We start from the raw sequence: 27630 nt of genomic DNA, 5'->3' as shown, positions 1-27630 counted from the left end.
TTTTATAATTATGAATATGACTATGTGGTGGGCAATGGAACCATGGTATATGTTGATATGGTGGAGGTTCCATTGCATGGGTTATATCACCCTAGGATTAATTACCAATGCCGTCCAGTGATTCTAGCGCCGTACAAATCGCGTTAACCATGAGATCTATAATGGCTCTGGGGAAGCCAGCCGTATCTTTTCCCTTCTGCACGCCAACGGATTGGTAGAGCCGGCGGGGTGTTGGAGGCACTGCCGTAGGTTGGGATGGCCTTTTAAATCCCCATCCATTAGTGATGATGGCTCTACGATCTATGATGGATTGTCCAAAGTACACCGTGAGTAAAGCCGTATTATCGGGAGAAGTCTACTGGGGGTGTGCGGGTGGACAAAAGGGTGGGTTTGCAGTCGCGGAGAAGGCGGTGTGGGCTTGGATCTTTATACCTGGCCTCACACCTAAGGAAGTGTGAACGGGGGCAAGTCCCTGCGGATGGCAAAAAGGGTGAGATCTCTTGTGGGAAAAGTAACGCACCTCTGCAGAGTGTATCAAATTGTGGCTATCACTCCCTGTTTCGGGAAGGGAACTGCGAACGCGGCAGGAAAGGAACTCCACGAAGTTCTGTTCAACCTGTGAAGACTGACGGGCATAATTTTCAGAATAAAATAAACCTTTTGAAGAAATGATTATGAAAACTTGCATTGGCCTATGACTTTCTGGTCTATGGCTGTAGCTAGTGCATGATACACCTATTTCCTAATATGAATTTGCTGAGTACGCTCGTACTCATTCTATCCCATTTGAACCCCCTTCTTAGATCAAGGCACCAAAGAAGAAACTACCGTGGAACTCGAAGACAGAGGAGTCAACTGCAACAAGATGAAGAATCCAATCAAAGAAGTCAATGGAGTCAACTTCTGCATCAGCTATGATGGAAACCTAGACTAGTAATAGAAGGGAACCTTTCCCTAATCCTAGCACCTAAGTAGCTAGAATTCTATAGCAAGCCAAGTAGCTCTTAAACTTGAGTTAACAATAAGATAGACTACGAGTCGTTCTTCTGGAGCTTTATTTGAAGTTTCACCTCACTGTAAAGTAGAAGGCTGTGTGGATCTTATGTAAACAGTTCGTGTGTACTTCTATAGACATACCTTGGACTCGCATATGTTTCTGTTGTACCACTCTGAGAGATGTAATATGAGTGGAACGGTCTTTCACTTGTGTTATGTCAACTACTTGTGTACTACACCATGCAGTGGTACGCTGGGTCATCACACACAACCCCCATCATCGTTGGCCGATGTCGCATCTCGGCAAGCCAGCGCGCAAGAAGCGCGAGCCGAAGAAGCCGAATGGGATGTCGGACGCATGTGCGGTGGAGCTTTTGAGGAAGTCCATCGTGATCGGCGACCAAAAAAAAGATGAAGAAGAGGAAGAGGAAAGAGGAAGAGGGAGAAGAAGAAGAAAAGGGAAAAAGAAGAAAAAGACTCACTCCTCTTCACCGAGATCGGCGAGAGCGCCCCACATACTGTAAGGATGTTGTGTTCTTGCCGACGACAACCATCCATGTGCCTTGTGTCAATCACCACGACGAAGAACTCAACCTCAACCTCGACCTCAACCACTCCTACGTCCTGACGTCACCGGCGTTGCGACGATACTCACCTTCTTCGGCGATGACCCTAGCATGCACAACAACTCTATTGATCTTAGCTTGTTTAGCGGCTGGTACGGTGACAAAGGCGCCTCACACGTGTTTGAGCATATGCCTCGCGTTCGGTGCAACGCCGATGAGGTATGAATTCACCCAAAATGAAGTCTTTTTCATTGGATTGTATGCATTTGGCAGGCATATACTAGATTTACTTCATGTGCGCCATCATCATGGCTGGTATTCGTAGGCAAGACCAGCGTGATCCATCTGGCAAGGACAATGTCGCCATCCAAGAAGGAGAGAAAGGGGTAATGATTGCTTAGACACGGACATGCTAGATGTCGAAATCGGCGCCACTGTCAAGGGCAAGAAGGGCCGTTGAGGCCATTGAGGGGGGTCCGACGCAAACGGATGCAAAAATAACCGTTTGCGTTCGCGCAGTCAAGAAATACGTCTGCACCACTGCCCAGTGGCCCAACGCAAACTGGCCAGCATGTCCGCGGGACGCGCGGGACCAATTTTGTATCGCGAATGCGTCTACGTAGACACTGTCTGTGTGGCCTGCTTGGCCCCTCAATGCCACGTACTGGCCATTCCTGGCCACACAAAAGGCATCTCCTCTCTCTCTCCTCTCCCTAATTAATCCATGGCAGACCCTTTGCAGCTAAAAAAATAGGCATAGCTGGGAAGGTGCAAACGCACACGAAAACGTTGGAAAGAGGTAGCCATTTTCATGTCCGCGCCCGATGCAAACGGGTCAATATCTTGTCCAAAATGCGTCAGGCCGCTGGAGATGCCCTGATGGAGCACACCCGAGGACCTTTTCCTATGCGACACATGGAAGGCCGTGAGCCTCGACACTATTACCGGCACCCAACCATCATGGGGACCCATTGGAGGAGGACATAGGGAAAGAGATGATGAGCAAGATGGGAAAAACGATGAAAGGTGGAGGGCGTTATTGGACAAGGCCGACCATAAGATCAAGCTCTGGGATGCTAAGGTAGAAGCCAACAAGATCACCACCCAAGCCACCCTCATCGAAGCCATGAACGAGTCGTCGCAGGCCGTGGTGACTGAGATGAAAGAAGACTCCAAAATCTTGACGGCCGACACTCCATTATGTATGATGATGCTAAGGTGTGGTACAAGATATCATGGGTCCGTATCATGAATGAAATGATGGCATCATCGATGACAGAGCAAACTGCACCGACGATAAAAGCTTCCAAGACTGGGGCCGCAGTAGCCACCGGCGGCAGAGCATCCACCACCGGCTGCCACCCTCCTCCATTTGATTTATATCTTCCTATCCCATGATTTGTAATATGAGCTAGACTTTCATGCCGTTTTGGTAACTTGTTGAGTGTTGAATTTGAACTTACAGGAGACTTTAATTTGAATGTGGGCGCCTTTGTGTTTGACTTTGAACTATGATTTGAATTTCTCCTTTTTAGCCAAATTATTTTAGGAGCTCATTTTTCAGGCCGCTGATGTGGGGAGCCAACCCCCAAACCGCGGCAGGTTCTGCCGGTGCCCTCAAAGCCAATGTCCGGCGCTACTGCCGGCCTCCATTTGGGAGGCCTAGGTGGGAATGCACTAACATAATTAGCCCCAAAAGATTTCAACACAAGAACATCCTACATGTTACTTAATGTTTTTCTAGAGTTTTGGACATCCAATAAGTCATCGATATGTCTAATATGACTTTGCTTCGGTCTATTTTGCACTTTACATGTCAAGCTAGACCACATATATTTCTAACATGGCATATACCAATTACCATGCCACAGACCATAAGGTGCCATTTCATGACCAAGTTTAGTTTGTAACCTATAGGAGATAAGAAAAACTTGTTTGTAGTAACCTATAGGAGATAAGAAAACTTTCTAGTATACTGTTATCTACACACACAATAAATAGACAATGTACCCCCCACCCCCCCTCAAATAAATAAATAGATATACAATGTACAAATATAATAATGTTGGCTCTTAACCTAACTATTGTCGAGTCTAGTAGTTATGTTCTCTATCTCTCCATGACATAGAGTTATAGACCTACAATTTATCTTTAATCTCTGTAAACACCCTCAAATGAGCGTTTATCATGGACGCATTTGTTTGAGTTTATGCATTATTTTACAGCCAAAATAAGAAATTCGACATGAAGTCTCAAAAGAAAAACAGGTGCCTCAAAAGCTGTCCACTCACGAGCTGTGAGCACGAGTGACCGCGCGATCTGAGCACGGACGGCTCAGATCCCACAAAGCCCCTTTTCTCCCCTTCCCCCACCAGCAGACGCCGCAGTGAAGAGGCAGGCAGTACGATCGAAGCTTCCAGAACCCTGAAACCCCCGCTCCGCTCCGCTCCGCTCCCCCAACATAAACCCTCCCTTCCATTCCAATCTAGAGAAACCCACCAGCCCCATCCCAACCCCTGAACCCCAGACACGCGAGCGAGGCAGCCATGTACCGGGCGGCGGCGGCGGCCATTTCCAGGTCCTCCTCCTCGGCGCTGCGGAGGCAGCTCGCCCGCGGCGCCGCCGGCGCCGGCGGGGCCGAGCAGCGGCAGTGGGCGCGCGGGTACGCGGCGAAGGAGATCACCTTCGGCGTCGGCGCCCGCGCCGCCATGCTGCGGGGCGTCAACGACCTCGCGGACGCCGTCAAGGTCACCATGGGCCCCAAGGTTCGCCCTTTCCCTTTTACCCTCTCCGATCAGCTGCGGGTTGGTCCGCGGGCACAGATCTAGCGGGGAAACGCTGGGCTAGGGTTTACGGCGCCTGATTCCTCGTACTGGCTGACTGCGCTGTGCTTCGTTGCAGGGGCGCAATGTGATTATCGAGAGACCCAACAGATCTCCCAAGGTCACCAAGGACGGGGTCACCGTCGCCAAGAGCATAGAGTTCAAGGACAGCGCCAAGAACGTCGGGGCCAACCTGGTGAAGCAGGTCGCTGATGCCACTAACAAGGTCGCTGGAGATGGTAAGGGCTCGGAAACTCTGGTGCTTGGTCGGCCATCTCAACTTGCTGCTGTAGTATATGTTTAGCAAAGCATTGCCTTTTGCTTACTTAGTGTCGTGCCGGCAAGTAGCCCTAATGTTGACGATTTTATCCTCTCCATCATGCAAGGTTAACTTTTTACTAGCAAATAGCTGACTGTTGTGTTGTCAGGACAGGGAAATTTTGTTGTTATATCAGTATACTTATGATTGAATAGCTTGTGGTTTGGATGTTTTGGGTTGTTGTTGTTATTCTTGTGCCTCACATGTACCTCTGGTGCTTCTAGGCTCTGCCTTCATGCTGATCTCAATTCTAGTGCATTACTTCTGGTCATATGTTGCCTTTACATGATTTGACATGCTCCAGTATAGGCCCAGATTTAAATGTGGATATATCTCAAGTTCACAGTGAAGAGGTCGCTCAGTTTTCTGACATGATCACACACTACTGTTTTAGGAAAAAAAAAACATGGGATTTCCATTCCAAACGTAGTTACTGGCTGTTTTAGTACACGTGGTACAGTAGCTGTAATCTTAACCAACCTAATATAATGAGTAGGAATTGTGGGCTGCGTGGGCTTTGCGCGTCTTCCATTTCCTCCCTTAAAATAGACACTAGGAAACTGCTTGTCTACTTGCCGGAATGTAGTAGCATCATGTGCCACTCACTTTGTTTCTGACTGGATGGTTGAACAGGTACCACTTGCGCCACTGTACTTACACAGGCCATTCTTACGGAAGGGTGCAAAGCTGTGGCAGCTGGAGTCAATGTTATGGACTTGCGTAAAGGTATAAACAAGGCCATAGATGCTGTCATTGCTCACCTCAAAAGTAAAGCATGGATGATTGATTCCCCAGAGGAAATAAACCAGGTGAGATACTCAAACTTACGACAGTGGGCAAGATATCCCTCCCTCTTCAATCCCATAACCATATCTTAGTTGCTTATGTATCTTTGCTTCAGTCATCATTTACACCTGCCCTAGATAATAACAATCATCATCTGTCCTAGTAGCACACTCCATAGTAATGTTCATCGTAATCTAGCTTAGACATATCCAGCTCATTTTTTCTTCATGAAACAGGTAGCTACCATTTCTGCAAATGGTGAAAAGGAAATTGGAGATCTGATATCAAAAGCGATGGGGATAGTTGGAAAGGACGGAGTCATTACCATTGTTGTGAGTATTATATGATGTTTTTTTTACCAGGTTTATCTGCTATTCTGCAACTTATTCTTAGAAACTGGCAGGATGGCAAAACTTTGGACAATGAGTTGGAAGCAGTACAGGGAATGAAGCTGTCAAGAGGTTACATATCTCCTTACTTTGTGACTGATCACAAGACTCAGAAATGTGTAAGCCTATTATCTCAAAATTAAGTGCAAGTGTGCATGGAGGTGAAAACTTATCAGTAGTACTTGCAGAAGTCAATGATTGTAGTTTGTTTGCTCTTTGTTTTGAGAAGCTTCACTGTAGATAGGCTACTATGTCTCCTACTATTGAGGATGATGCAACGTGCTTATGTTTTTTCCTATGAATTTGCCTTGTGAATATTTAGAATCTGACTACTCTTTCACCAAACTTCGGAGTCTGAGATAGTTTTTGGAATGTGACAGATAGAAAATAAAGAAGCAATGTATATCATGTATATCAAGAAATAAGGATTTTTTCAGAAGAATAGCTTGCTAAACCTTGTTTCTGAATTATCCCTTATATATGTGTGCAGGAGATGGAAAATCCTCTGATCCTTATTCATGACAAGAAAATTGTGAACATGAATTCACTTCTTCCAGTATTGCAAATTTCCATCCAGGTAAAACTGTGTTCCATTATGCGTTAGTGTTCCACTTTTGTCAATTACATAATGGAAGTTTGATGGGTTTCAACTGATAAATGATGATGGATCTATGTAGAAAAAGAGACCTCTTCTCATTTTTGCTGATGTAGAGGGAGAAGCTCTATCAATGCTTGTACTGAACAAGCATCGTGCTGGACTAAAGGTAATATGCATTATTTTTGTAGTTTCTACCTATCTCATTACTGGTATAATCTGGCTGGCAATTTGCGCTATATATTGAAGAAATTCTCTTCATTTTATTTGGTCTGGTGTTTATTTCCTTCACAAGTCTCAAGTTATTATCTTTTACCCAGTGAAGTTTATGTAAGCAAGATTTTGAACTAATTATGGGTCCTTGGCTGTAGATATGTGCTGTCAAAGCTCCTGGATTTGGTGAAAACAGAAAGGCCAACCTGGATGATTTGGCTGTTTTGACAGGAGGGCAGGTTAGCTGTTATGAGAATAATCAGAAACTTTGTTGACACAGGTGACATTAGTATGAATGAAATTAAGTTGACATTTCATTTCATTTTGAAGGTTGTTGGTGAGGACCAAGGTCTTGATCTCAGTAAAGTGGAATTACAGATGCTAGGCACAGCTAAGAAGGTTTGCCAACATCCATAAATTCTCACATCTGAGTACCATATAGTATTTTTTTTTGAAGAACCACTATACAGTGATGACATTTGTCTTCACAGGTTACCATATCTCTTGATGATACTATCATTCTAGATGGTGGAGGTGACAAGCTACAGATAGAAGAGAGGTGTCAACAGGTACTCATAAGAATCATCACATTGGCTCTCAGCTCATGTTAAGGCAACCCTGGATACCATTCTCATGTAGCTCTTTCAATACACGTAACATCCTTTTTTCGTGTTGATTTCCTTGACAGCTTAGAGAATCATTTGAGGACAGCACCGCTGTGTTTGACAAAGAAAAGGCTCAAGAGCGTTTAGCAAAGTTATCTGGAGGTGTTGCTGTCCTCAAGGTTTGTTAGTTTTGAAGTATGTTTCAACTGTCAAGTCCCTTTTTTCTGTGCTCTTCTCAGCGTACAGACTTATATTGCAGATTGGTGGAGCTAGTGAAGCTGAAGTTGGTGAGAAAAAAGATAGGGTAACAGATGCTCTAAATGCTGCAAGAGCTGCTGTGAAGGAGGGTATTGTTCCAGGTAATCACATTTTTCTTGAGCAGTCCATTTGTTTCTTAATACTTGCTTTTCAACCTGATTATATCTTGTATGCGTTTCTCAAATTCGTGGCATGCCCAACAGGTGGTGGAGTTGCCCTTTTATATGCCACCAAGGAGCTCGACAAGATTAGCACATCACATGAGGATGAAAAGATTGGAGTTCAAATAATCAAGAATGCTTTGAAGGTTACTTCTTGTACCGGCTATGATGGTGCCTCTGCACTTGGTTATTCCGTTTTTGTCTGTTGAACATACATTAATTGTTGCTCACTTTCTGCAGGCCCCCTTGATGACCATAGCTGCAAATGCTGGCGTTGATGGTTCTGTAGTTGTTGGGAAGCTACTGGAACAAGATAACCTTAGCTTGGGATATGATGCAGCGAAAGGTCTGTGCTGATTAACTTTGATTTTGCTGTTCATTCTTAATTTGAGCTTCTATAACATAATACCATGTTCAAGTTTCGCAGTTACAATTTCAATCCTAATGTTTCTCCAACACTGTAGTAATCTTAAAATAGTTTAGTAGTTGATTTCCTGCATTTTGTGTACTGCAGCGGAGTATGTTGACATGATCAAGGCTGGTATCATTGACCCTGTGAAAGTGATCCGAACTGCACTTCAAGATGCAGCGAGGTACAGCTTAAGTTCTCTAACCATTTACTTCGGTACGACAGTAAAGGAAGTGTAATCGAACTCGTTTAACAATGTGTGCTTCTGTACAGCGTTTCTCTGTTGATGGTAACCACTGAGGCTGCAGTTGCTGAGCTGCCTGCGACAACAGCCAGAATCGCCAGTCGTATGCCAGATATGAGCGGAATGGGTTTCTGAGGACAGTTCGACATGATATCTGACTTACCCCTTTTTGGTTGAAGACATTGCTGGATGATAAACTTAACACCCCCGGCATGTACATGAACAGAAATTCCTGTTCCTGTCAGATGAGAGGTGCAAAGGTGGCACCTATTTTGATATCTGAACTTATGGTTCAGTGCTGATGTAACCGTAACTAAATTCAGAGCCCTTTGATTTAGGGTCGAAATTTAAATGAACTCAGAGAAGATGGCATCGCCTGTCCTTTCTCTTTTTTATGCTTAGTGGGCAACACCTGATGGCTGATGTTATTTGAATGCCTCTTTCGATCAGTAAGATTTGTCTCTGTTTCTGTTTTCATTGTGGTGTGCTCTTGGCTGCTGTGGTGCTGCAAATAGCACCTAGAGTGGTGGTTAGTCTGATCACCATCTCAACATTGCCCAGTGTCTCTTTACAACTCCCTCTGACGTTATAGATTTTTCTAAACTCAAACTTCTAGTTTGACCAAAGTTATGGGAAAATGTGTTAAAATACTCAACAACGAACCTACAGTATACAGTATGGAAATTAAAACTAAATTGGTGTTTTAGTTGTTGATATATATTTTTCTACAAACTTAATGCACTCAGATTGATTTAAGAAAACTAGAACAATGATTAATTCGGGGCTTGCCCCGTCTACAATACCCACGGAGGCATTCTGCCGCGTTAGGTAAAAGAAAAGAAGTTTTCCTTAAAAAAAGTTCAAACGAAGCCACAACACGTGCTTGCACCAGATACTTAGGTAGCTCGAATCAGATTAGATGTGAATAGGGCAACACCCAGTCAGTAGCCCAGCTGATGCCATTTGAACACTAGTAAGCATTGTAGGGTGGTTTGAGAATATGAAAACATTTCCAATCATGATAATTCTCTTTGTTAAGCTAGCAATGACTGGAACCTTCATTTCACCCGCTGCAGGATGGAGTAGTAATTTGCTTCACAATCATATCAATAAGTGTATCTGCTTCCCAGTCGAAGTACCACCAATCAATTTATTCATGCAAACAAGAATGCATAGAAAGGCCATCATGATTCATGGCACTTGCCCAATCACCACTATGTATATTACAGGAGATGAAGTGGTGCCACATAGGTACAGACAATAGACATCAAGTAAACTTCGGCAGCACTCTGATCAACAAAAAAGGAGGACAGCGGCATCTCACCCCATCGAGATAATCGGAGGATTTCTATGCCGTCTTCGTAGCTTCATCAGGTGGCTGGATGAAGCGGGGAACCTCTCCGTTGACCACCCTCCATGGCCCCCAGTAGAACTTTGGCTGCATGATGGGCACTGCCTCGCCGGGGTGATCCTCCCAGTACTTCTCCTGCTCCAGAATGTAACCCCAATTCACAATCAAACGAAGCAAACAAAATGCAGAAGAATTTTCGGTCTCCTCAGTGTGGCCGTGACATTGTCATTCGGTCGAGCACCTTCCGCGCGACGCGCAGACGAGCACCGCCGCGAACAACAAGAAACCGTGCGGGGGTGGTGGGGGGAGGAGCCGCGGAATCGACCCGGCGCGACTGACCTTGTAGAGCTGCTCGGTGAGGGCGGCGGCGACGACGGCGGTGTAGAAGGCGGCGACGTAGGTGCCGACGAGCGGCGCGAAGGAGCGCGGCGGGCGGTAGGGCTCCACCATGTCCCACAGCACCGTCTTCTCCCACTTGTGGAACTGCCGCTCCGCGTACCACCTCCACAGCCTGCTCGACATCTCCCTCTCCCCTCCGGCACGCTCGCGCTCGCTCTAACCTCGCCGGCGGCAACGGCGCAGCCTCTGACCTCGGCACTGCGGTTCGAGATCAGGATTCAGGGTCGCTTCCCTGTTCCTAATGGGCCTGTACGTTTTGAGGTTGGCTGACTATTTGACCCGGCCCGGCCCAGCCCGGCCCATGTGTTACCTCGGCGGCGCACCAAAAATACAAAGACCGGGGGCGGAAAAGGGCAAAAGAATAATAACTGGAAATAGCCCGCGGCCTCTTCTCCCCCGGCCGCCGCTCCCCTCCGTCTCCGCCGCCTTCGCGCGCCGCAGCCGTCGTCGCAGGCGAGATGGGCGTCAAGGTGAGCGCGTCGTGAGAGCCCCGCCGGACATTCCTCCTCTTCCCCGTGGATTTGAGTTTCCCTTGTTCGTTCGGCGGCGGATTTGTTTTCCCCGTCACATTTTGAATGAATATGCGATTCATATTTTTTTCTTTCTGTGCGTGTAGGGTTTGACGAAGCTGCTGGCGGACCACGCGCCCAAGGCGATGAGGGAGCAGAAGTTCGAGAGCTACTTCGGCCGCCGCATCGCGGTCGACGCCAGCATGGTCATCTACGGCTTCCTCGTATGTTTCCCCATTTCATCCCTAACCCATTATACATCCTCCTCCCCCATTTTGATTTGTTTGGGCGGCAGTGATTTGGGCGTGCTTCGTGCTCAATCTATCATACGCCGGAGATCGATGCTTCTATGCCCGCCCCTTTCGGCGATTTGATCTATATATTTTGCTCTCTCAAGCTGGGTTTAGGGTTTTGTAAACCCCCACCGGCGATGCAGATGGTTTTCTGCTACCTGCTTTCCTTGTGCTCGAATCCTTTCCCATTTTACATTACTTTTCGTAGATCATCGTGGCAATTAGCCGTCGCATTTTCGCCAACCCCTTGGCCTTGGGCGTATACATTTACATTGTTCTGGCCGGTAGTTTAACAAGCTGTTGTGAGATAGCGGTAACCTCTTCTTTACCTACTGGCTACTGAAATGAAAGCTGGGACACGTTTCTTATGTCTTCCCTTGTACAGATTGTAGTTGGAAGGACAGGGGCGGAAATGCTTACAAACGAAGCTGGTGACATCACCAGGTTCTGATATACCTCTCCTCTACGGCCGCACTTGACATTCAGTTTATAGTGCGATTATGTATGCTAATGCGTTTTTTCCCTTTCTGGACAGTCATGTACTAGGAATGTTCAACCGGACTATAAGGTTGCTCGAGGCAGGAATTAAGCCAGTGTAAGTCCAATTTCTCCCTCATTTCCTGATAGAAATGTTCCATATGGTTGCATTTGAACATATGTGAAGCCTCCATCTAAAAGGGACCACAACATTGCTCATGCAGATATGTTTTTGATGGCAAGCCTCCTGAGATGAAGGGGGGAGAGCTTGCAAAAAGGCATGAGACGTTTCTTTCATCTCTTGATTGTTTTCTACCGTAGTTAATATATTTTTCTAACAGAACATGGTGTACTTATCAGGTACACAAAGAGGGCGGATGCCACTGAAGAACTGAGCAAGGCAGTAGAGGTGTGCTGACATTGCTTTGATCCATTTTTTTTTGTTCACGTTGTTCTTCTGTATTCCGTTTCTTTGACACCTAAAGAGCATACGCTTTGATGTTGTAGTCAGGAGATGCGGAAGCAATTGAGAAATTCAGCAAGAGAACTGTAAAGGTGAGAGATTCATTGTTCAGTTGTTTGTTTCAAGTAGTTCTTGAAAATGTTTATCAGTCGCACTGTCCACCTTGCAAGATGTTTCTATTTTGTTAGGGGCCGACAGATTCTCCCACTGATAAAATGTCAACTTGAGTATTTTGTTTTGCATAAAGTGTTATTTTGTAATATATGCAAGGAATTAGTGTTTTCAGAGACATCTCCTATGTCCTTTATGATCAGGTAACTAAGCAGCACAATGAGGATTGTAAACGACTACTAAGACTAATGGGTGTGCCTGTTGTAGAGGTAAGTTCAGTTTGCTCAGGTTCCTACATATCTGGTACACATTAGCATATAGTCATCTTGTTTTATGGAACCACTGAATTTGGTTTCTTCTCGCATGGAGTTTATAGTTTATTGTATGTTTGTGATGCTCCCAATTTCACTGAAAGATCTCTACCCTATACCAATAGGCTCCTTGCGAAGCAGAATCACAGTGTGCTGCCCTTGCCAAAAATGACAAGGTAATATTAACATAGTGGACTGCACCAACTTCTTGTTTTCACCCTTTGCTTCCATTTTTTATTTAGTGCATTCTATTTTGTAGGTGTATGCCGTTGCATCAGAAGATATGGATTCACTTACTTTTGGAGCTCCACGGTTTGTTCGTCATTTGATGGATCCAAGTTCCAAGAAAATACCTGTTATGGAATTTGAAGTGTCGAAAGTAAGCAGTGGTGTGTTGTGCTTGAAATTTATTCTTACCTTGTATACACTTCACCAAATTTCATACTGCAGATTTTGGAGGAGCTTGAATTCACTATGGACCAATTCATTGACTTGTGCATCCTCTGTGGATGTGACTACTGCGATAGCATTAAAGGTATCATTGCTTCATCTTTTCTCTTTCGTTGGTGTACTCCGCATTTCTCAAGTTATGTAGCTAGTTGAAGCTTAAAGTTTTCTAACCGTGTATCTGTGCTTGTCCACTAGGTATTGGGAGTGTAACAGCTCTGAAGCTCATTCGTGAACATGGGTCCATCGAGGGCATTCTGGAAAATATTAATAAAGAGAAGTTAGTCCTGAACAATTTCAAAGAACTTTCTGTTGACTTAGTACCCAACTGAACCTTGCATGTGTAGCACAACAGTTGCCCAAAATCGACCCATTTTAAACTCATGTGGTGTTGTCCAGGGAGATGTTGGTTTCTTTTCTTACGTAATGTCATTTCTATTAGATGTTTTGATTGTGACATGAGGTAGACAATTTGGTCTGTTCACCGTGAGTTGCATTTTCACACGTGTCCACTGTCTACCGTAGATATCACATTCCTGAAGACTGGCCTTATAAAGAAGCTCGCCGCTTGTTTAAGGAACCTGATGTTACTTTGGATATTCCTGAGCTCAAATGGACTGCACCTGATGAGGAGGTATGCCTACTGACCTAGTTTACTTGCTCCCAGAACATTGCATGAACAATTGAACATACCATTACATCTAATCTTTTTCCAGGGCCTCATTAATTTTCTTGTGAAAGAAAGCGGTTTCAATCAAGATCGCGTGACAAAGGCAGGCTCTTCTCTTTTGGCTCTTTCTGTTCCAGTTATTTAAACATTTTTATCAGCCATATGTATCGGGTTTTTCTGTAGGCCATAGAGAAGATTAAGTCGGCGAAGAATAAATCATCACAAGGAAGGTGAGGATTCTAATAGAGTATAAATATTCACATACAGGGCTCTGAAAATAATACATCTGCGCATAGTCATTTGCTGAAAACTTGAACTTCATCATACTGTAATAACTTTTGACTCAATGTAATCAGGCTCGAGTCATTTTTCAAGCCAACTGTTAGCACATCAGTGCCATTGAAGCGGAAGGTACGTCCACCAAAATGCCACTCCATGTTATTGTGTTATTGCTCTTATGTTCATAATCTTTGGCTTTTTCCACAAATATCATCAATAAGATCATATACAACCCAGTAAATATGTGGAACTGTACATGCAATACAAACGATGGCCTGTTGTGGCTCTGATAGTCGGACCACTATGTGGGTTTGTTTGGCAGATTGGGAAGATGGTAGTTAGTATCACCCATCACCAATTCACCATCAGGCTACTTGGACCAGTTTGAATTGTAGATGTTTAGATTGTGCAATGCGCCTGGTATTACATTTCTCAACATTATTTTTCAAGCAAATTAGAAATTGGGAAAGTACAACAGCAGAAGTTATATTTTGAAATCTAGTGCTATATTCAAGATTATTTCCACTCGAACTCCTATTGATTGTGGTTCATGTTGAATCTTATATTATATTAATAATATGTTCACACTAGTGGGAAACGTATTTTCTTTCTGCGTGACAGTATTTCAGCACATGAATTTCTTTATCGTACGAATTGCAGGAAACTTCAGAGAAACCAAGCAGTGCAGCGGCAAGCAAGAAAACAAAGTCGACCCGTGGAAGGAAGAAATAAGTCTGATGTGCAAGGTGAACAACAAAATCTGCAGTTGAATTCTTATCTTAGTTAGATCGTTAACCTCGTACCGTGTAACTCAGACCTTTGTTCCAAGGTTAGGTTAATTAGTGACTTGGAGAGGCGAAATGTGCTCCATGTTTGTTTATCTGCTGACGGTTGGTTGTATGGCCGTACCTATTTCTCTAGGGTAATTCAGCTTTGCATTTCTTAGGATGTATGCACTTCCGTTGCTGATCTCTGAAGTGTCCAATATGGTGGAATGTTTATTTACCAGAGCCGTTTCATAAAACAACAATGTTTCATAGAAGTTGTGCACACGACAACGAATTTGGAAATATGAATCAACGTTAAGGTTGTGGCACCGGTAAATTTTACGGGTTGTCTTTCGGTCAAACCAATTTTTATTGCGTGGATATGAAACAACCTAAAAAAGTTTGGTAATGGTAGCTCATGATAATAGCAAATAGAGCATGAAGTACATAAAATGCTTGTTCTACATCTTTCTTTACAGCGTGCGTTCTCAGTAAAAGCAAATAGAGCTTGAAGCACTCTACATCTTTCTTTACAGCATGCCTTTTTCGGCAACGTATCCTATGCATCCGAGAGAGTTATGTATCCCTGCATCCGCTCGTCCTCCACCATCAGATCCAAATCGCATGGGCAGCACCGAGGCCGTGTTTATTTTGTGTTTACATGCCCGCCTCCTCCTCTCGGTCAATGAAATTTTTGAGTAAAAAACCCCTTCACGGAACAGATCGATCAGATCAGGCTGTATGCTGGCGGCGGAACCGGCGAATACAAAACGCGGCGGCGGAACCGGCGAATACAAAACGCGGCGGCGGGCGTGCGATCACCAACGTACAGACGATACTGGTTTCGGCAATACAGCACGGCGACGGGTGGCGGCAACACGGCAGGCACCGGCGGCGACCACACTGCGCGGTAGGCACCGGCGTCCGGTGGCGACCACACTGCGCGGTAGGCACCGGCGTCCGGTGGCGACCACACTGCGCGGAGGCCAGCGACAATCACCAACAGCTCCAAAAGGAATCGTAACATGCATTGATGCATGCAACCGCCGTGCTATCCAGACTCCAGAGCTAATCAGGCGCACTAGTTATCCTCTGATCCCACTTCTGTGTGCTCAATCGCATGGGAAAACGTGATTATGAAAACTGCAGGGTCTCCACGTTTGTGATTGCACGCCGGACCGTCGCGTTTGTAGTCACCGCCGGCGCCCAACCTGATCTCATCTGTTACATGATTTCAATCTATCAACGAAGAATAAGTTTAAGGGGTTTACTTAAAAATTACATTGACTTAAGTGTCTAGGCGGGCGTGTAAACACAAAATAACCATGGTTTCAATGTTGCCCACGCGATTTGGATCTGGTGGTCGAGGACGAGCGGATGCACGGATACATAACTCCCTCAGATGCATAGGATACGTTGCCGCCTTTTTCTCAGTAAAATGTTTGAAGATTGTTTGTTTTCACAAAGGAAAACGCTTGCCTTCCCCCGGGGGATCGGGCGTTGCATCCTCCGGACTGGCAGCGCGCCACGCGTCCACGCGTATGGGCCCCACATACAATCTTATCTCTTCCCTGGCGTTCTTCACCGAACAGTTTTCCCCTTGGAAAACGCTTGCCTTCCCCCGGGGGATCGGGCGTTGCATCCTCCGGACTGGCAGCGCGCCACGCGTCCACGCGTATGGGCCCCACATACAATCTTATCTCTTCCCTGGCGTTCTTCACCGAACAGTTTTTCCCTTTCCTCCTTTTCTCTTGGTCGCGTCCGCTCCTCCGCCTCTCAGCACAGTCCATCTCCACCTCCACCTCCAAAAGCTCGCCTCGCCTCCCGGCTGAGACGGCCGTCCTCCACGCCGGAGCTCGCCTACATCCACATCAGGACCTCGCCCTCCGCGCCGCTAGGAGCTCGCACGCCTCGACCCTGGGCTCCCCGCAGCCTACGAGGCGGAGCACCATGTGGTGGCGCGAGATGGTGCGGTCGGCGCGGGGCCGGCGAAGGGGACCAGGTCGCTGCCGCGCTCTTCACATCCACGCCGACGTGCTCCTTCCTCGGGTACACCAGCCCCCCGCGCACAACTCGCGGAGGCCGTCGCCGCCATTGGAATAGCTGCACATGCGAGCGGTGGGCTGCATGCAGGTTTGCTACCAGGGATACACTTTGTAGCTACCATGGGCGAAGGACGCTGCTACATGGCGCTGACGGCGGCCACCGGAGTTGCCAGCGGCCTTGCTACCATGGACGACGGGTGCTGCTACATGGCGCTAGCGGCGTTGCTGCCGGCGGCCACCAGAGTTGCTACCATGGACGGTCGGCCTTGCTACCATGACCTACGGGTGCTGCTACATGGAGCTGGCGCCGGTGACCACCGGAGTTGCTACCATGGGCGACGGCCGCTGCTACATGGAGCTAGCGGCGTTGCTACCGGCGACCACCGGAGTTGCTACCATGGGCGACGGCCGCTGCTACATGGAGCAAGCGGCGTTGCTACCGCCAGCCATCGGAGTTGCTACCATGGACTGGCGGCCTTGCTACCATGGGCGACGGGTGCTGCTACATGCAGTTACAGGCGTTGCTGCCGGCAGCCACCGAAGTTGCTACCATCGGGCATTGCCGTGGCCGACGGAGGAGCAACGCCGGCGTGCACATATTGGGGGAGGCAGAGCGCCGAGGACGGGTCGCAACGCGAGGAGGGCAGCTGCACCGGCGATCTCACGACGGCTTCTCCGGTGGCGCCACCATGGGGCTCTCCGGCGACGGAATGATGGAGGACCGTCGGCGGCGGGGAATCCCGGCGACGGTGTTCTGGTGCGAGCGGTCCGAGACTCAGAGCCATGTGAGGATGGCGCTGTCAAATCTCACTTGTAGTTTTGTTTTTCTATTTTTTATTCTTTTGCGGGAAAGATTGACTGGGAATCAATGGATACGATGGACAAATCGTACGGCTAGCAACCCGGGGGATCAGGGATTTGATCCCCCGGGGGACGCTCAGCACGCCCCTTTCACAAATGCTGCCCCTGGAGAATAAATGTCATCAGCCAGGCTATTGATCTCATACTTTATCGCATGGGCATGACCTTCAACAAGCCTATCAAACATTGGGAACGCTACAACACATTATTGTCATCATGCGATCTAGCCATGCCAAATTCACATTTCATAGTCTGCCACAACTTTAAATACCATGCTGCTCTACTAGTATATTATTAATAACAGCGTGTTAGTGTGTTACCATTAATATTCTGATCTCTATAAGGATTTTCCTACTAGTGTGAGCATGTCATAAAACATGAAGTTGAAAAGAGAAATACCATATGGGTGCTATACAACTTAGCGTGCCAATTTTGTCACTTGACCGCAAGTCCTTGTTCTCTATTATCTCTAGATACATGTGTATCAAGAGATGTGGTGCTACTGTCACTCCACGGTGCCTATATTGTCACTAGGCTGCATCTCTAAATACCGTTGCAACCTAATATATGTTGTGCTCGCAATTCTTTTATACTTGACATAGATGAATTACATATATGATGGAGCCATAAAAGGTGAGGCCATGTCACTGGTACGTCAATGTCTGTGGTCACCAAATGTTGCCACACCACCGGTAATACCCGTGGCATGTGGAGGAGCTGCTACACCACCGACATAAGTCTACATATAAGCAATGTCCTACTAGTGTTGTATTGGCCCACCCTGAGACGACCGTGGAAACCATTTTCCATCGACTGGAGAGTTTGAAGCAGCCGACTATTGAACTAGGACACCCTCCATCATAGGGACCGATCAAATGGGCATTTTCATGTTGCACTAGGCACAACAATCAACCCCTCATTAAAAATGTGATGCCACAAAATCTGCCGTACGTAGCGGAGGTGGCTTACCTTCTGGCCGGTCTACAAATTGATGTCCCGGTTTGAAGGAACCTCTCATTGGGTTGGGCCATATTAGGGTGACCAAGTGACAGGTAAGTTTCGACTCATTACTCAACTTCGCATAAACACGGTATGACGGGGCGTGGCTGAGACGACGAGCTTTCAAAATCTTGTGGATCAAGTGTATAACCTCTACGAAGTTTCAAACTATTCAAATAGCCACACCCATAGTTACAATGATTTAGGTTGGTCATACTTAACATCATAACATGTGTTCAGTTTGGTTTTCGAAGGAAGAATAAATAGGATTTTCGGGAATCGTATCACAAGTATGATATGGTCAAGTGATTATGTTCATGATTGACATAGACCATCATGATTATGATCTAGTTGCTACAAAAAGATGGTTTTCCTAAATCGTTTATCAAACACATTTTCAAATTATCTTATGCCATATATCTACAAGAGAGATTCAGCTTTCTGGGCCTTTCCTTGATTTAGTAGGCTCGTGGATATTCTCCTACACCATTTTGTAGATGTTTTGTGATTACATTCAGATGTACTCTACTTGCCCAGCTAATTAACTTGGTCAGCGAGGAAAAAAATAGAGCATAGAAGATAGATACAATGATGCCTATGCGAATTATGCCATTTTCCGAGTCAGCTACACGTAGGGTTAAAACACGTTAGCTAGAGCTCAGAGCTGTTCATGATGTTTCCGCTGCAAGATTTTTTGGATTTATATCTGCGTCCAAAACGGTCACAATCCTGTAAATATGTAACAGTACGTACGTACATGGATGTACCATTGGTATCAGTTCAAATTATGTAGCACGGCAGACTGATCATGTAAAATTTCACTCTACCCACGGTTGGAAACCAGCAATTCGTTGGGCCTACAATGAGGAGTCGGGGCGTAGCACATACTGGTATTTCGGACACATAGCCTTGGGTTTTCACACTGTCGCTCCCGCACACCATGTTGACAGCAAAATCAAAAAAACTTCCCTCCCACTGCATGTATGCATGAACAACGTTTCAACGCATTTTCTCCATATTCACCCAAATTAGCATCTTTTTGTGGGAAAACTCTCCTTCTCTCCCTAGGTTCAGTGATCTATTTTAAAAAATTCAATATTTTTTCTTAAAATAAAATAACTTCTGAATATAGTCAAACATGCAAAATAACAAAATCTAATAAAATTTGAACCTTTGAAACTCTTCTCAGATCATTTTTTTTTTCTTTTTACGAAGCAAAAATTGCAACGTCCAAGTTTTTTTTGTCCAAGTTGATAATTGTTTTAATCAGCACTACATCAATCATTGAAGCGGAAAGCTCTAGGATTCGTGCGCGTCTGTCTCATAGCAAGAACTCGTACTACCTCCCTTCTAAAATAAGTGTCTCGTTTTTATCTATATACAGATGTATCTAGAGTTCTAGACATATTTTAATTATAAATACATCTATATTTAAAAAAAACTTGTGACACTTATTTTGAGACGCATGGTATTATAAATAGCCTGCACATGCCTATCCGTTTGACCGTTTGAGACTGGCCTGAATGCACGTTGGACACACATCAGGACAAAGGTTAATACAAGAGTGCACAAGTTTTTGTGCACTGCTCACTGGCCGTAAACTCTAGTTTTTTTCGCTGTCGGCCGTCTGAAGCTTGTCTAGTGGCATCGTGGGTGCGTGCCGATCCGTTGATCACGCTGGGTTAAGGTGCGCTGCTTCGTCCCGACGTAGCGTGCTGCTGGTGTCGCGTTGTGGCGTGCCACGAGCTCTGTCCTGCAATCGAGACAGAGTGTGAGATTCGTTCTCCTCGCGATCCCACTTGAGGTTCCGCTATATAGGAGTAGATCGGTTTTTGCTAACGTCGCAACGATAACAGATACGAAGGAAGGGGCCGGGGATAGCGTTCAGCTCTGGGTTGTCCTGTCCAATGGCGCGAGGTAAGCCATATTTATACTAGCCTGCTTGGGATTTCATTTGCTATGACTCGACTGAGAAGCGGAAGTTCCACCATGGGCCTGTGATAGCCCTTAGATTCGTTTCTCATGGTTATTTATTTTGGTATCTTGTTTTCCCTTTTTTGTGTATGTGATGGAGATAATAATCCTTGCCGATATGTGGAAAAAAGAATTCCATACTCATTGGCAAAACATACAATTTTGAATGGGACATTTTTCCTTGCGGTGTCTCACATAATCAAGCATCTCACGCTTCTCTCTTCTCATGCATGCAAATGATCAAACCATCATAGTTGTGCAGAGACCGGTTGTAATACGTAAACCTTTTTAAATATGGAGTAATAAAATTCTTTTTATTGAAAAAATGATGGAACCATCTAAGTTGGAAACCTTAACCTGATTGACAATACATTTTTTGCCGTTGGCTTATTCATGGGGAGAGTTTCAAAACTAGATTTAATGTTGACATAATTCTACAACTTTTTTCAATAAAAAATGCGCCAAACTATATACAACTTAGCTACAAGATCATAATAGTTTGGTTGCCAACAACGTAAATACACACTACCATCATACCACGCCTTACTGATTGGAAACACTTGAACGTCAATCTACACCGGTACACCACTTGAATACACACTCTAACTCCGCATAACATTGCAATGCCTAAAACATGTAGAAAGTCATCCCGTAACTATGCACTATTATCTTTGTAACTGTTTGCTATTGATCTGACATGGTACCCCCTCCTTCCCACCAAAATTATCTAAGATTGATCAAAATTTGGATATATCTATATATTTTTTGTGTCTAGATACATTTAAATTTGGATAAATCTCAGACACTTTTAATGAGACGGAGGAAGTATTATTAACATGTAATGGTGCTACAAATAAATTCAATTGAGATATAGCAACATATGAGCTAATTTTTAACCCTCGTCAGGACGAACTTAGCAGTATAAGCGGATCAGCAATGGATAGTGGTTTGGGACATACATTTTTTAAGAAATTAGTGTGATAATGTCAACATGAAACTTCTTTGCTTGCATAAATTTGCTCTTTCTATAGGACAAATGCACACGGCGCAAAAAGGCTTGTCTGCATCGTGTTTGCAATTGATTAATTTTTAAATCGAGCTTAAGCTTGCCTGCATGCCATCGTCAGCAAACTAGTTAGCAGCAGACGCACATCGCTCGTAACAGAACTGTTTGCACCTATATGAATCTGTGATATGACAGTTCCTGGTATGATCCTTGTACGATCCAACATCCGGTGGTGCGCTGCATTCGATGTGATGCGGCCCACAAACGGATTGATAGCAGGACTCCGTTGGTGATTCCATCCACTGATTAATCCTCAGATACAGATGCAGGACCCTATGTTCACAACACCTTCTCTCGTTTAAAAAAAAAAATTTACCTCACCTTCTGGGTTTAATTATAGTAAAACTTTATAAAGTTTGATTTAATATATAGAAAAAACAATATCTACAATATGAAATTGATTGTACTAGAACCGTCGAAATGTATATTTTCAGATTATATGCATCTGATATTATGAATGTTGATATTTTGTATTTTATTGTTGGTTAAACTTCATAATTTTGGCTTTGACTAAATTTAGAACGCGAAGTAATTCTGAATGGAGGGGGCACGAACGACTGCAAAGCTCTCACCATTCAAGTCGATTCGTCTGCTTTCACAACATGGATTAGGTGAGGCTGGCAATTGTCCAATCATTAACAAGAATGTATTTGTATTGTTAACTTGGTGGTGTGCATTACTTGGTTTCATTATCATTCATTCCGTAAATGTCTATTTCTCAGCTAGGAGTCGACATATACACTTAGTTTCGCATTAAGTTTTCCTTCTTATGTGTCCCTAAAAGGATTATTTTTTATTTTCTCTGAAGCGCCTATTTATATAAAAAGAACACCTATACATCCCCAAAGCTTACTTCTAGCATTGTCATTTAGTCCCTTGGTTCCATAATTCTTATCAAGGTTTCAGAATAAATTTTTTGAAACGGAGGAAGTACCATTAATCCAATTCCTTCTTTACTTGTCCGAATGAAGTGTCGTCCCTGTGGTTGGGGTGGAGCTCCCTAGCTGACGAAGGAGGCAAGTGAATCAAGATAGCATGCATTCATCATATGATATATCCCATGAAAAAAGCGAGAACAAGACCGAAAGCTACAACGAGAGGCGATGGTACGCCAGGGAAGGGAGAAGGCCCCTTACTCACACTCCGAGGCCGGTCAGCTCGATACGGCTCCAACAGAGATGTCAGAGCAGATGAAATCGCAAAAGAATAGATGGGGAAATTAAGAAAGCTGCTTTGAATTTCGAAAAGACAGATTGATGAGCAAATAGATCTCCCATAAGTTTTTTTTAATATAGTATCTAAATGCACCGCAAAGTGATCTACTGTAAAAAAAAACACCGCAAAGGACAAGGTGGCCGGATCATAGCATCCAAATATAGTGCATTAACAAAAAGTACATACGAGAACTTCAAAAAAAGGACAGAAATGCAGAGTCAGAACTTTGAAAATAAAGACAGAAATAGTAGGAATAAACAAACTCATTGCATAACTAGTTGATTATTCTTGCAGGCAGATGCAGCATTCTGAAATGCCGAGTCCGACGCCCACAGGGAGGGACGAGAAAATGCCCTGGCAAAAAGAAGCAGGTGTCCGCATATCCAGGGTCCGGCAGCAACTCCGCCGCGTCGTGGTGGACGACGAAGACGACAGCTACACGCCGCACTATGTACCAATCGGCCCTTACCACCGCAGCCGTTCATCTCCATGGATCGAGAAAACGAAGAAGAGCTCTACTAGCTTCCTGCAGAGCCTGTCCGAGGAGCATACAGAAGGTGGTCTCACGGGCGTGATGGAGAAGCTGGAGCCCTTGGCTAGGGAGTGCTACCCCTCCGGCGATGGGTTCGGCGACATGACGCCAGAGAAGTCGTCGAGCATGCTGCTGCACGACACGTGCTATCTGCTCCTTTTCTTCGTCGACTACGTGTCCGGCAACCGCGTTCCTCCGGCTCTGGCTGATGATGATGATGAACGGCCGGTCAGCCGCAACACCTTGGTACGCGACACGGTGTTCCTTGTCGAGAACCAGATCCCTTTATTACTGCTCCAGGGTATCCACGAACGTGTCACGGGAAGCACCACCTCCGTCCTCGACTACATAGCCATGCCCATCCAGGAGCTGCTGCAGCAGCAGCTCTTCATCAGCAGGAAGCCACGGCCACCGCCGCCGACGTGCTCTCACCTGCTGCATCTCGTGCACGCCTACTTCCGCCCGGCGCTGCTGCCGACCGACAGGACGGCCATGTGCGGCAGGATGGTGACGGGCCGGTGGCGCCGGGCGGCGGAGTACCGCAGGTACGCCAACGTGCGGCTCATGCGCCGGGACTTCCAGGACGATGTGGAGTCTTCAGTCCTGGATGTGCAGCTTGAACGAGGCACGCTGTGGATCCCTCGCCTGCGTGTCGACAGCAACACGTGCACGATCCTGCGCAACCTGATGGCCCTGGAAGACAAGGCACACCGGAGGCCCGTCACGGCCTACTGCCTTTTCATATCGCAGCTGGCCTGCACGGCGGAGGACGTCCAGCTCCTGCGGCGGGCAGGGATCGTCGACCACTTCCTGGGCAACGATGAGCAGCTCTCTAAAGACTTCGCTGGCCTCTGCAAGGGGGTGGTCATCGACGTCGACGACCTGGATAGGAACTACCTCAAGCCCTTGTGGCACCAGCTGGAGAAGCGCTGCCACAGCCGTGCGCAGATATTCATGGGGTGGTTCCGCCACGGGCAGAACTGGGAGATCACCGCCGCCTTCCTGCTGGCTCTCATCGTCATCGCTTGTCAAGTGACGCAAACGTTCTATGCAGTTGCTCGCGGCGGACACTAACCCGAACATTGTTCTTTTTCTCCCGTTGCTCTTCTCTTCCTCCTACTCCCTCCTCACTATTTACTAGGGATGTAAAGGAGTATTTGTTTCTGAATCTGTTTTACAGAATTCATATCCGGTTTAAATTTTATCGAAAAAAATCGGTTTCAAGGAATTCGATGGATAAGGATATCAGATTCCGAATTTCACACCAGATATGGTATAGGATATGTGTGCCAAATAACATCCAAAAATCCGTATCCAAAAATTATTTAGGATAATCCGCTGATTTTTATCTGAATACTTCAATTTTTATCCGAAATATCAAAGCTAATATAGCATATTTAGTAGACAGTGAGTTGCCGAGTTCACACTTAAACAATAGCTCAATTACATAATCACTGTATCAAATATGAAGTCCAAAGTCTTACCCAAGGGACGTGGATGAGCCTGCTGAAAAAATATAGTGTAGAATACGATAAAGGTGAAAACCGATCAGATCCAATCTTACAACCTTACTATTTACTTGTTTTTTTTTCACATTTTCACTCGGAAAATCAATGTCTCTGCGACTAGCCGACACCAAAATGTGTTTCTCCAAATTGTGGACAAGCCACCAACTCTAGGGAAGAAATATCTTTACACCATTTCCCGTCAGGTCATCCCTTGTTGTTGTCTCCTTTAACCTCTTTCTTTCCACGTGGTCCCTACCAAATTTCCATGCTACCAGCGACGAAAAAAATCAGCTTTTACCCATTTTGTGGGACCCACACCAAGTCAAGCACTCGAGTCCAACATTATAGTCTGATTTTGGATTGAGATATTTTTAAATTTTATATACTTCAACCCCTTTTCTACTGTCCACTGTCAACATCCTCTCCACCGTCCCTTGTCCACCACGTGGACTTCTAATCCTCCACACCGTCATTTACACATTGTAAGTGGCGGTTGATACCTTGTCCCTACCCTCTCTTTTGGAAGCTAACGCCTCCTCTCTCAGGCTCTTTCCTCATGGAAGCGCACCCCTACGCCATCGTCTCTACAATGATGGATGGCTATACCTGTAAATTATATTGGACAACATAAGATAAAAGTACCCGTAAATATTTTACCTGGCGGATCAACCTTTCATGTCGATTGAAGGAGCCCATAAGGCCCATCACAAAATACATGGCCTAGAAGCACCTGAAGCCCAGGAACTAGACGGAACGAGCAAGTCAGAGCCGACATACTAGGAGTTTGTCTCTGTGTTGTAACTGACCTGGACTGGACTCTGAGACCTAGCCTAGTATATAAAGGCTACAAGGAGCCACCGGGGAGGGCACCTTTTTTTTTTCCTACTGGCACAATCGTTGTAACCCTAGGTTTATTCTAGCCAATACGACGAGATTGTTCTTCATCCATATTCATCGGACCACCTTGTTTGCCTGATAGGCCGACGAAATCAGCAACATACCTCTTTCCATGAAACCCTAGTGCATAACCATGGACATTGCCGAGGTTACCCCTCGTCAATTGGCGTTGTTTGTGGAAAATCTGGCGCTGGAATCATGAATTCAGTGGTTTCTTCTTCACCAAGCAGCAACTCGATGATCGCTGACGGCCAGATCCGTTTTGGCTCCATCGACTTTCTTCCACACCCACCTGCCCTTATACCAGATTTCAGCAACCTCAACCGGGGGTTGGATCTAACGATCGGAAGCTTCGACTTTCGCGTCGGGTAGCAAGGTAACCTCCGCCTTTCGATATGATCTGTTCGGGTCTGTCGACGGCGAAATCTGCGCCAACTACAACATCGACATTTTTTGTCTGCTCCACGAGAGAGGTAAACTCACCCCCAACCACCATGAACAACATCGAATCTTCAACAAGCTTATGGGATCTCGCAAATCTTTCAGCAGTGTCTCCTCTGACTACAAAAGCGAGCTGTTGTCGGATCTAGTACTTCAAGTCGCAGATTCGATGGACACCATCAATAACGAACTAGACGACAACGTCGACTCCAGGATCAGGAAAGTTAATTGATAGTAGACGGGTCATGGAATCTACATCGGAAGAATTTGATGAGCTCGACAACCCCATAGTAAATCCTAAAGATCTCGCCATGGGTAGAACCGAGAGCGGCATGCCCCACCCGAAGGCACCCGGGCAAATGATCATCAACCCGAAGGCAATGGCGGTGAAACCAATGGTTCACGCAATGCAAATCGGATCCATGTCCGGATCCCGCAAGACGCTTGGGATAAAGCAAGGCAGGACGTGAGTGGCGCTATAACCATGCCAACGAACGAAATAAATTAGCTGATGAATCGAGTCTTCATAGGACACAGTTAAGCTCCACATGGGCCACACACATCAGAGAAGGTGGGCAGCCGAGGAGGACCGGTTCTTGGCTAAGTGGAATTCCCGTAAACTATAGGCAAAATTTGGTGAGAGATCTCGATCTATCATTCATGTCGGTGGATTCTCATGAAAACATAAAGCCTAAGACACCTCAAGCTGCCCTTGTCGTGGCCCAAACCTACCCGATCGCTACTTAACCATCAACCAATGATCCACGGGAGATCGTACACCGTTCCGCCTTCATGGGCCTTGGCATGGTAGGAGATTCGCTAACAAATAAAGAGATCGTCCTAAGACCCGATAAATCTCCATGCCATCACAATAGTCCCCAGCAAGAAACTCGAAGGTCCAGGTCGCCGCACCAGGTGTGTTTTAGCCCGCATGACCACGATACCAGGCACAATATCACCCATCGAAGGGTCGACAAATCTCGCAGCGAGCGTGATAGTCGAATAAGTTTGGAGGACTATGATCACGACGATGATTGTGATCACGAACCATGCGAGGCGAGTTTCTTTACCCATCGAGTTCGCAAAACACCCACACTAAAAGATTTCAAACTTCCCAGTGATCGCCAGAAGTATGATGATCTTGAGGATCCCGAATCTTGGTTGATTGATTATTTACAAACCATCATAATGCTCGGTGGTACGAAAACCACAGCTGTGTAGAGCCTGCAGTTACATCTGAGTGGGTCGACAAGGTCATGGCTTCGAAATTAAGCTACCTGATAAATCCATCAACAGTTGGGATGATCTGTCAAATAAATTTATCCTCAAATTTTGAATCCACCTTCAAGCGACCCGCATCCATAGAGGAGTTGAGGACATGTATGCAAAAATATGGTGAGCCCATACACGGGTACATCCAGTGCTAGAATGTAATGAAAAACTCAACCGACAATGTCTCTGATGACGGAGCAATTGATGCTTTCAACAACAGATTGCGCCGCAAAGACTTTATAGAGGAGCTGGGTCAGGCAAAACCGAAAATAGTTGCACAACTATTGAATATCGCCAACAATTGAGCTGACAATGAGGAACGCGCTGCACAATAAAAAGGCACGTTCACCCAAAGAAGATTGCTTGAGGCATATGCCCTT

General features: G+C 45.7%; 4 protein-coding genes across 4 annotated transcripts; 3 read left to right on the top strand and 1 right to left on the bottom strand.

Moving 5' to 3' along the window:
* The first annotated feature begins 4012 nt into the window (after nucleotides 1–4012).
* LOC127324683 (chaperonin CPN60-like 2, mitochondrial) lies at nucleotides 4013–8758 on the top strand. The gene is made up of 16 exons (XM_051352254.2): nucleotides 4013–4327; nucleotides 4464–4623; nucleotides 5337–5512; nucleotides 5726–5821; nucleotides 5893–5997; nucleotides 6369–6455; nucleotides 6556–6642; nucleotides 6845–6925; nucleotides 7017–7085; nucleotides 7178–7255; nucleotides 7375–7470; nucleotides 7551–7650; nucleotides 7753–7856; nucleotides 7951–8056; nucleotides 8225–8303; nucleotides 8393–8758. The coding sequence occupies exons 1-16, from the start codon at nucleotides 4109–4111 to the stop codon at nucleotides 8496–8498; spliced, it is 1749 nt and encodes a 582-aa protein (XP_051208214.1). The 5' UTR covers nucleotides 4013–4108; the 3' UTR covers nucleotides 8499–8758.
* Nucleotides 8759–9512: 754 nt separating this feature from the next.
* LOC127324715 (uncharacterized protein At4g29660) lies at nucleotides 9513–10345 on the bottom strand. Its single transcript, XM_051352256.2, has 2 exons — nucleotides 10054–10345; nucleotides 9513–9849 (listed from the first exon to the last, which is right to left on the bottom strand). Exons 1-2 carry the CDS (start codon nucleotides 10234–10236, stop codon nucleotides 9712–9714), a joined length of 321 nt encoding a protein of 106 aa, XP_051208216.1. The 5' UTR covers nucleotides 10237–10345; the 3' UTR covers nucleotides 9513–9711.
* A 101-nt stretch (nucleotides 10346–10446) lies between these two features.
* Nucleotides 10447–14621, top strand: LOC127324699 (flap endonuclease 1-A). The gene is made up of 17 exons (XM_051352255.2): nucleotides 10447–10583; nucleotides 10730–10846; nucleotides 11301–11359; nucleotides 11451–11510; nucleotides 11617–11670; nucleotides 11753–11801; nucleotides 11900–11947; nucleotides 12170–12235; nucleotides 12403–12453; nucleotides 12537–12656; nucleotides 12728–12812; nucleotides 12923–13004; nucleotides 13250–13358; nucleotides 13441–13497; nucleotides 13578–13624; nucleotides 13751–13805; nucleotides 14334–14621. Exons 1-17 carry the CDS (start codon nucleotides 10572–10574, stop codon nucleotides 14403–14405), a joined length of 1143 nt encoding a protein of 380 aa, XP_051208215.1. The 5' UTR covers nucleotides 10447–10571; the 3' UTR covers nucleotides 14406–14621.
* A 5512-nt stretch (nucleotides 14622–20133) lies between these two features.
* LOC127324731 (UPF0481 protein At3g47200) lies at nucleotides 20134–24318 on the top strand. Its single transcript, XM_051352257.2, has 3 exons — nucleotides 20134–20262; nucleotides 21906–21996; nucleotides 22895–24318. The coding sequence occupies exons 1-3, from the start codon at nucleotides 20253–20255 to the stop codon at nucleotides 24204–24206; spliced, it is 1413 nt and encodes a 470-aa protein (XP_051208217.1). The 5' UTR covers nucleotides 20134–20252; the 3' UTR covers nucleotides 24207–24318.
* Nucleotides 24319–27630: the final 3312 nt, after the last annotated feature.

The sequence above is a fragment of the Lolium perenne genome, chromosome 1 (assembly GCF_019359855.2).
Source record: "Lolium perenne isolate Kyuss_39 chromosome 1, Kyuss_2.0, whole genome shotgun sequence".
Classification (NCBI taxonomy): Eukaryota; Viridiplantae; Streptophyta; class Magnoliopsida; order Poales; family Poaceae; genus Lolium; species Lolium perenne.
The sequence above is the reverse complement of the archived record's forward strand: the minus strand, read 5'-3'. Positions and strand labels throughout refer to the sequence as shown.

Bases quoted from the DNA above. Each gene is read 5' to 3' on its own strand.
- LOC127324683 (XM_051352254.2), top strand. From the start codon at position 4,109: ATGTACCGGGCGGCGGCGGCGGCCATTTCCAGGTCCTCCTCCTCGGCG. The intron at 7,256-7,374 runs GTACTCATAAGA...TTTCCTTGACAG, and splicing joins TAGAAGAGAGGTGTCAACAG to CTTAGAGAATCATTTGAGGA. The intron at 7,471-7,550 runs GTTTGTTAGTTT...CTTATATTGCAG, and splicing joins GAGGTGTTGCTGTCCTCAAG to ATTGGTGGAGCTAGTGAAGC.
- LOC127324715 (XM_051352256.2), bottom strand. From the start codon at position 10,236: ATGTCGAGCAGGCTGTGGAGGTGGTACGCGGAGCGGCAGTTCCACAAG. The intron at 9,850-10,053 runs GTCAGTCGCGCC...ATTCTGGAGCAG, and splicing joins TCACCGAGCAGCTCTACAAG to GAGAAGTACTGGGAGGATCA.
- LOC127324699 (XM_051352255.2), top strand. The intron at 12,236-12,402 runs GTAAGTTCAGTT...CTATACCAATAG, and splicing joins TGGGTGTGCCTGTTGTAGAG to GCTCCTTGCGAAGCAGAATC. The intron at 13,625-13,750 runs GTGAGGATTCTA...CAATGTAATCAG, and splicing joins AATAAATCATCACAAGGAAG to GCTCGAGTCATTTTTCAAGC.
- LOC127324731 (XM_051352257.2), top strand. The intron at 21,997-22,894 runs GTGAGGCTGGCA...TTATTCTTGCAG, and splicing joins GCTTTCACAACATGGATTAG to GCAGATGCAGCATTCTGAAA.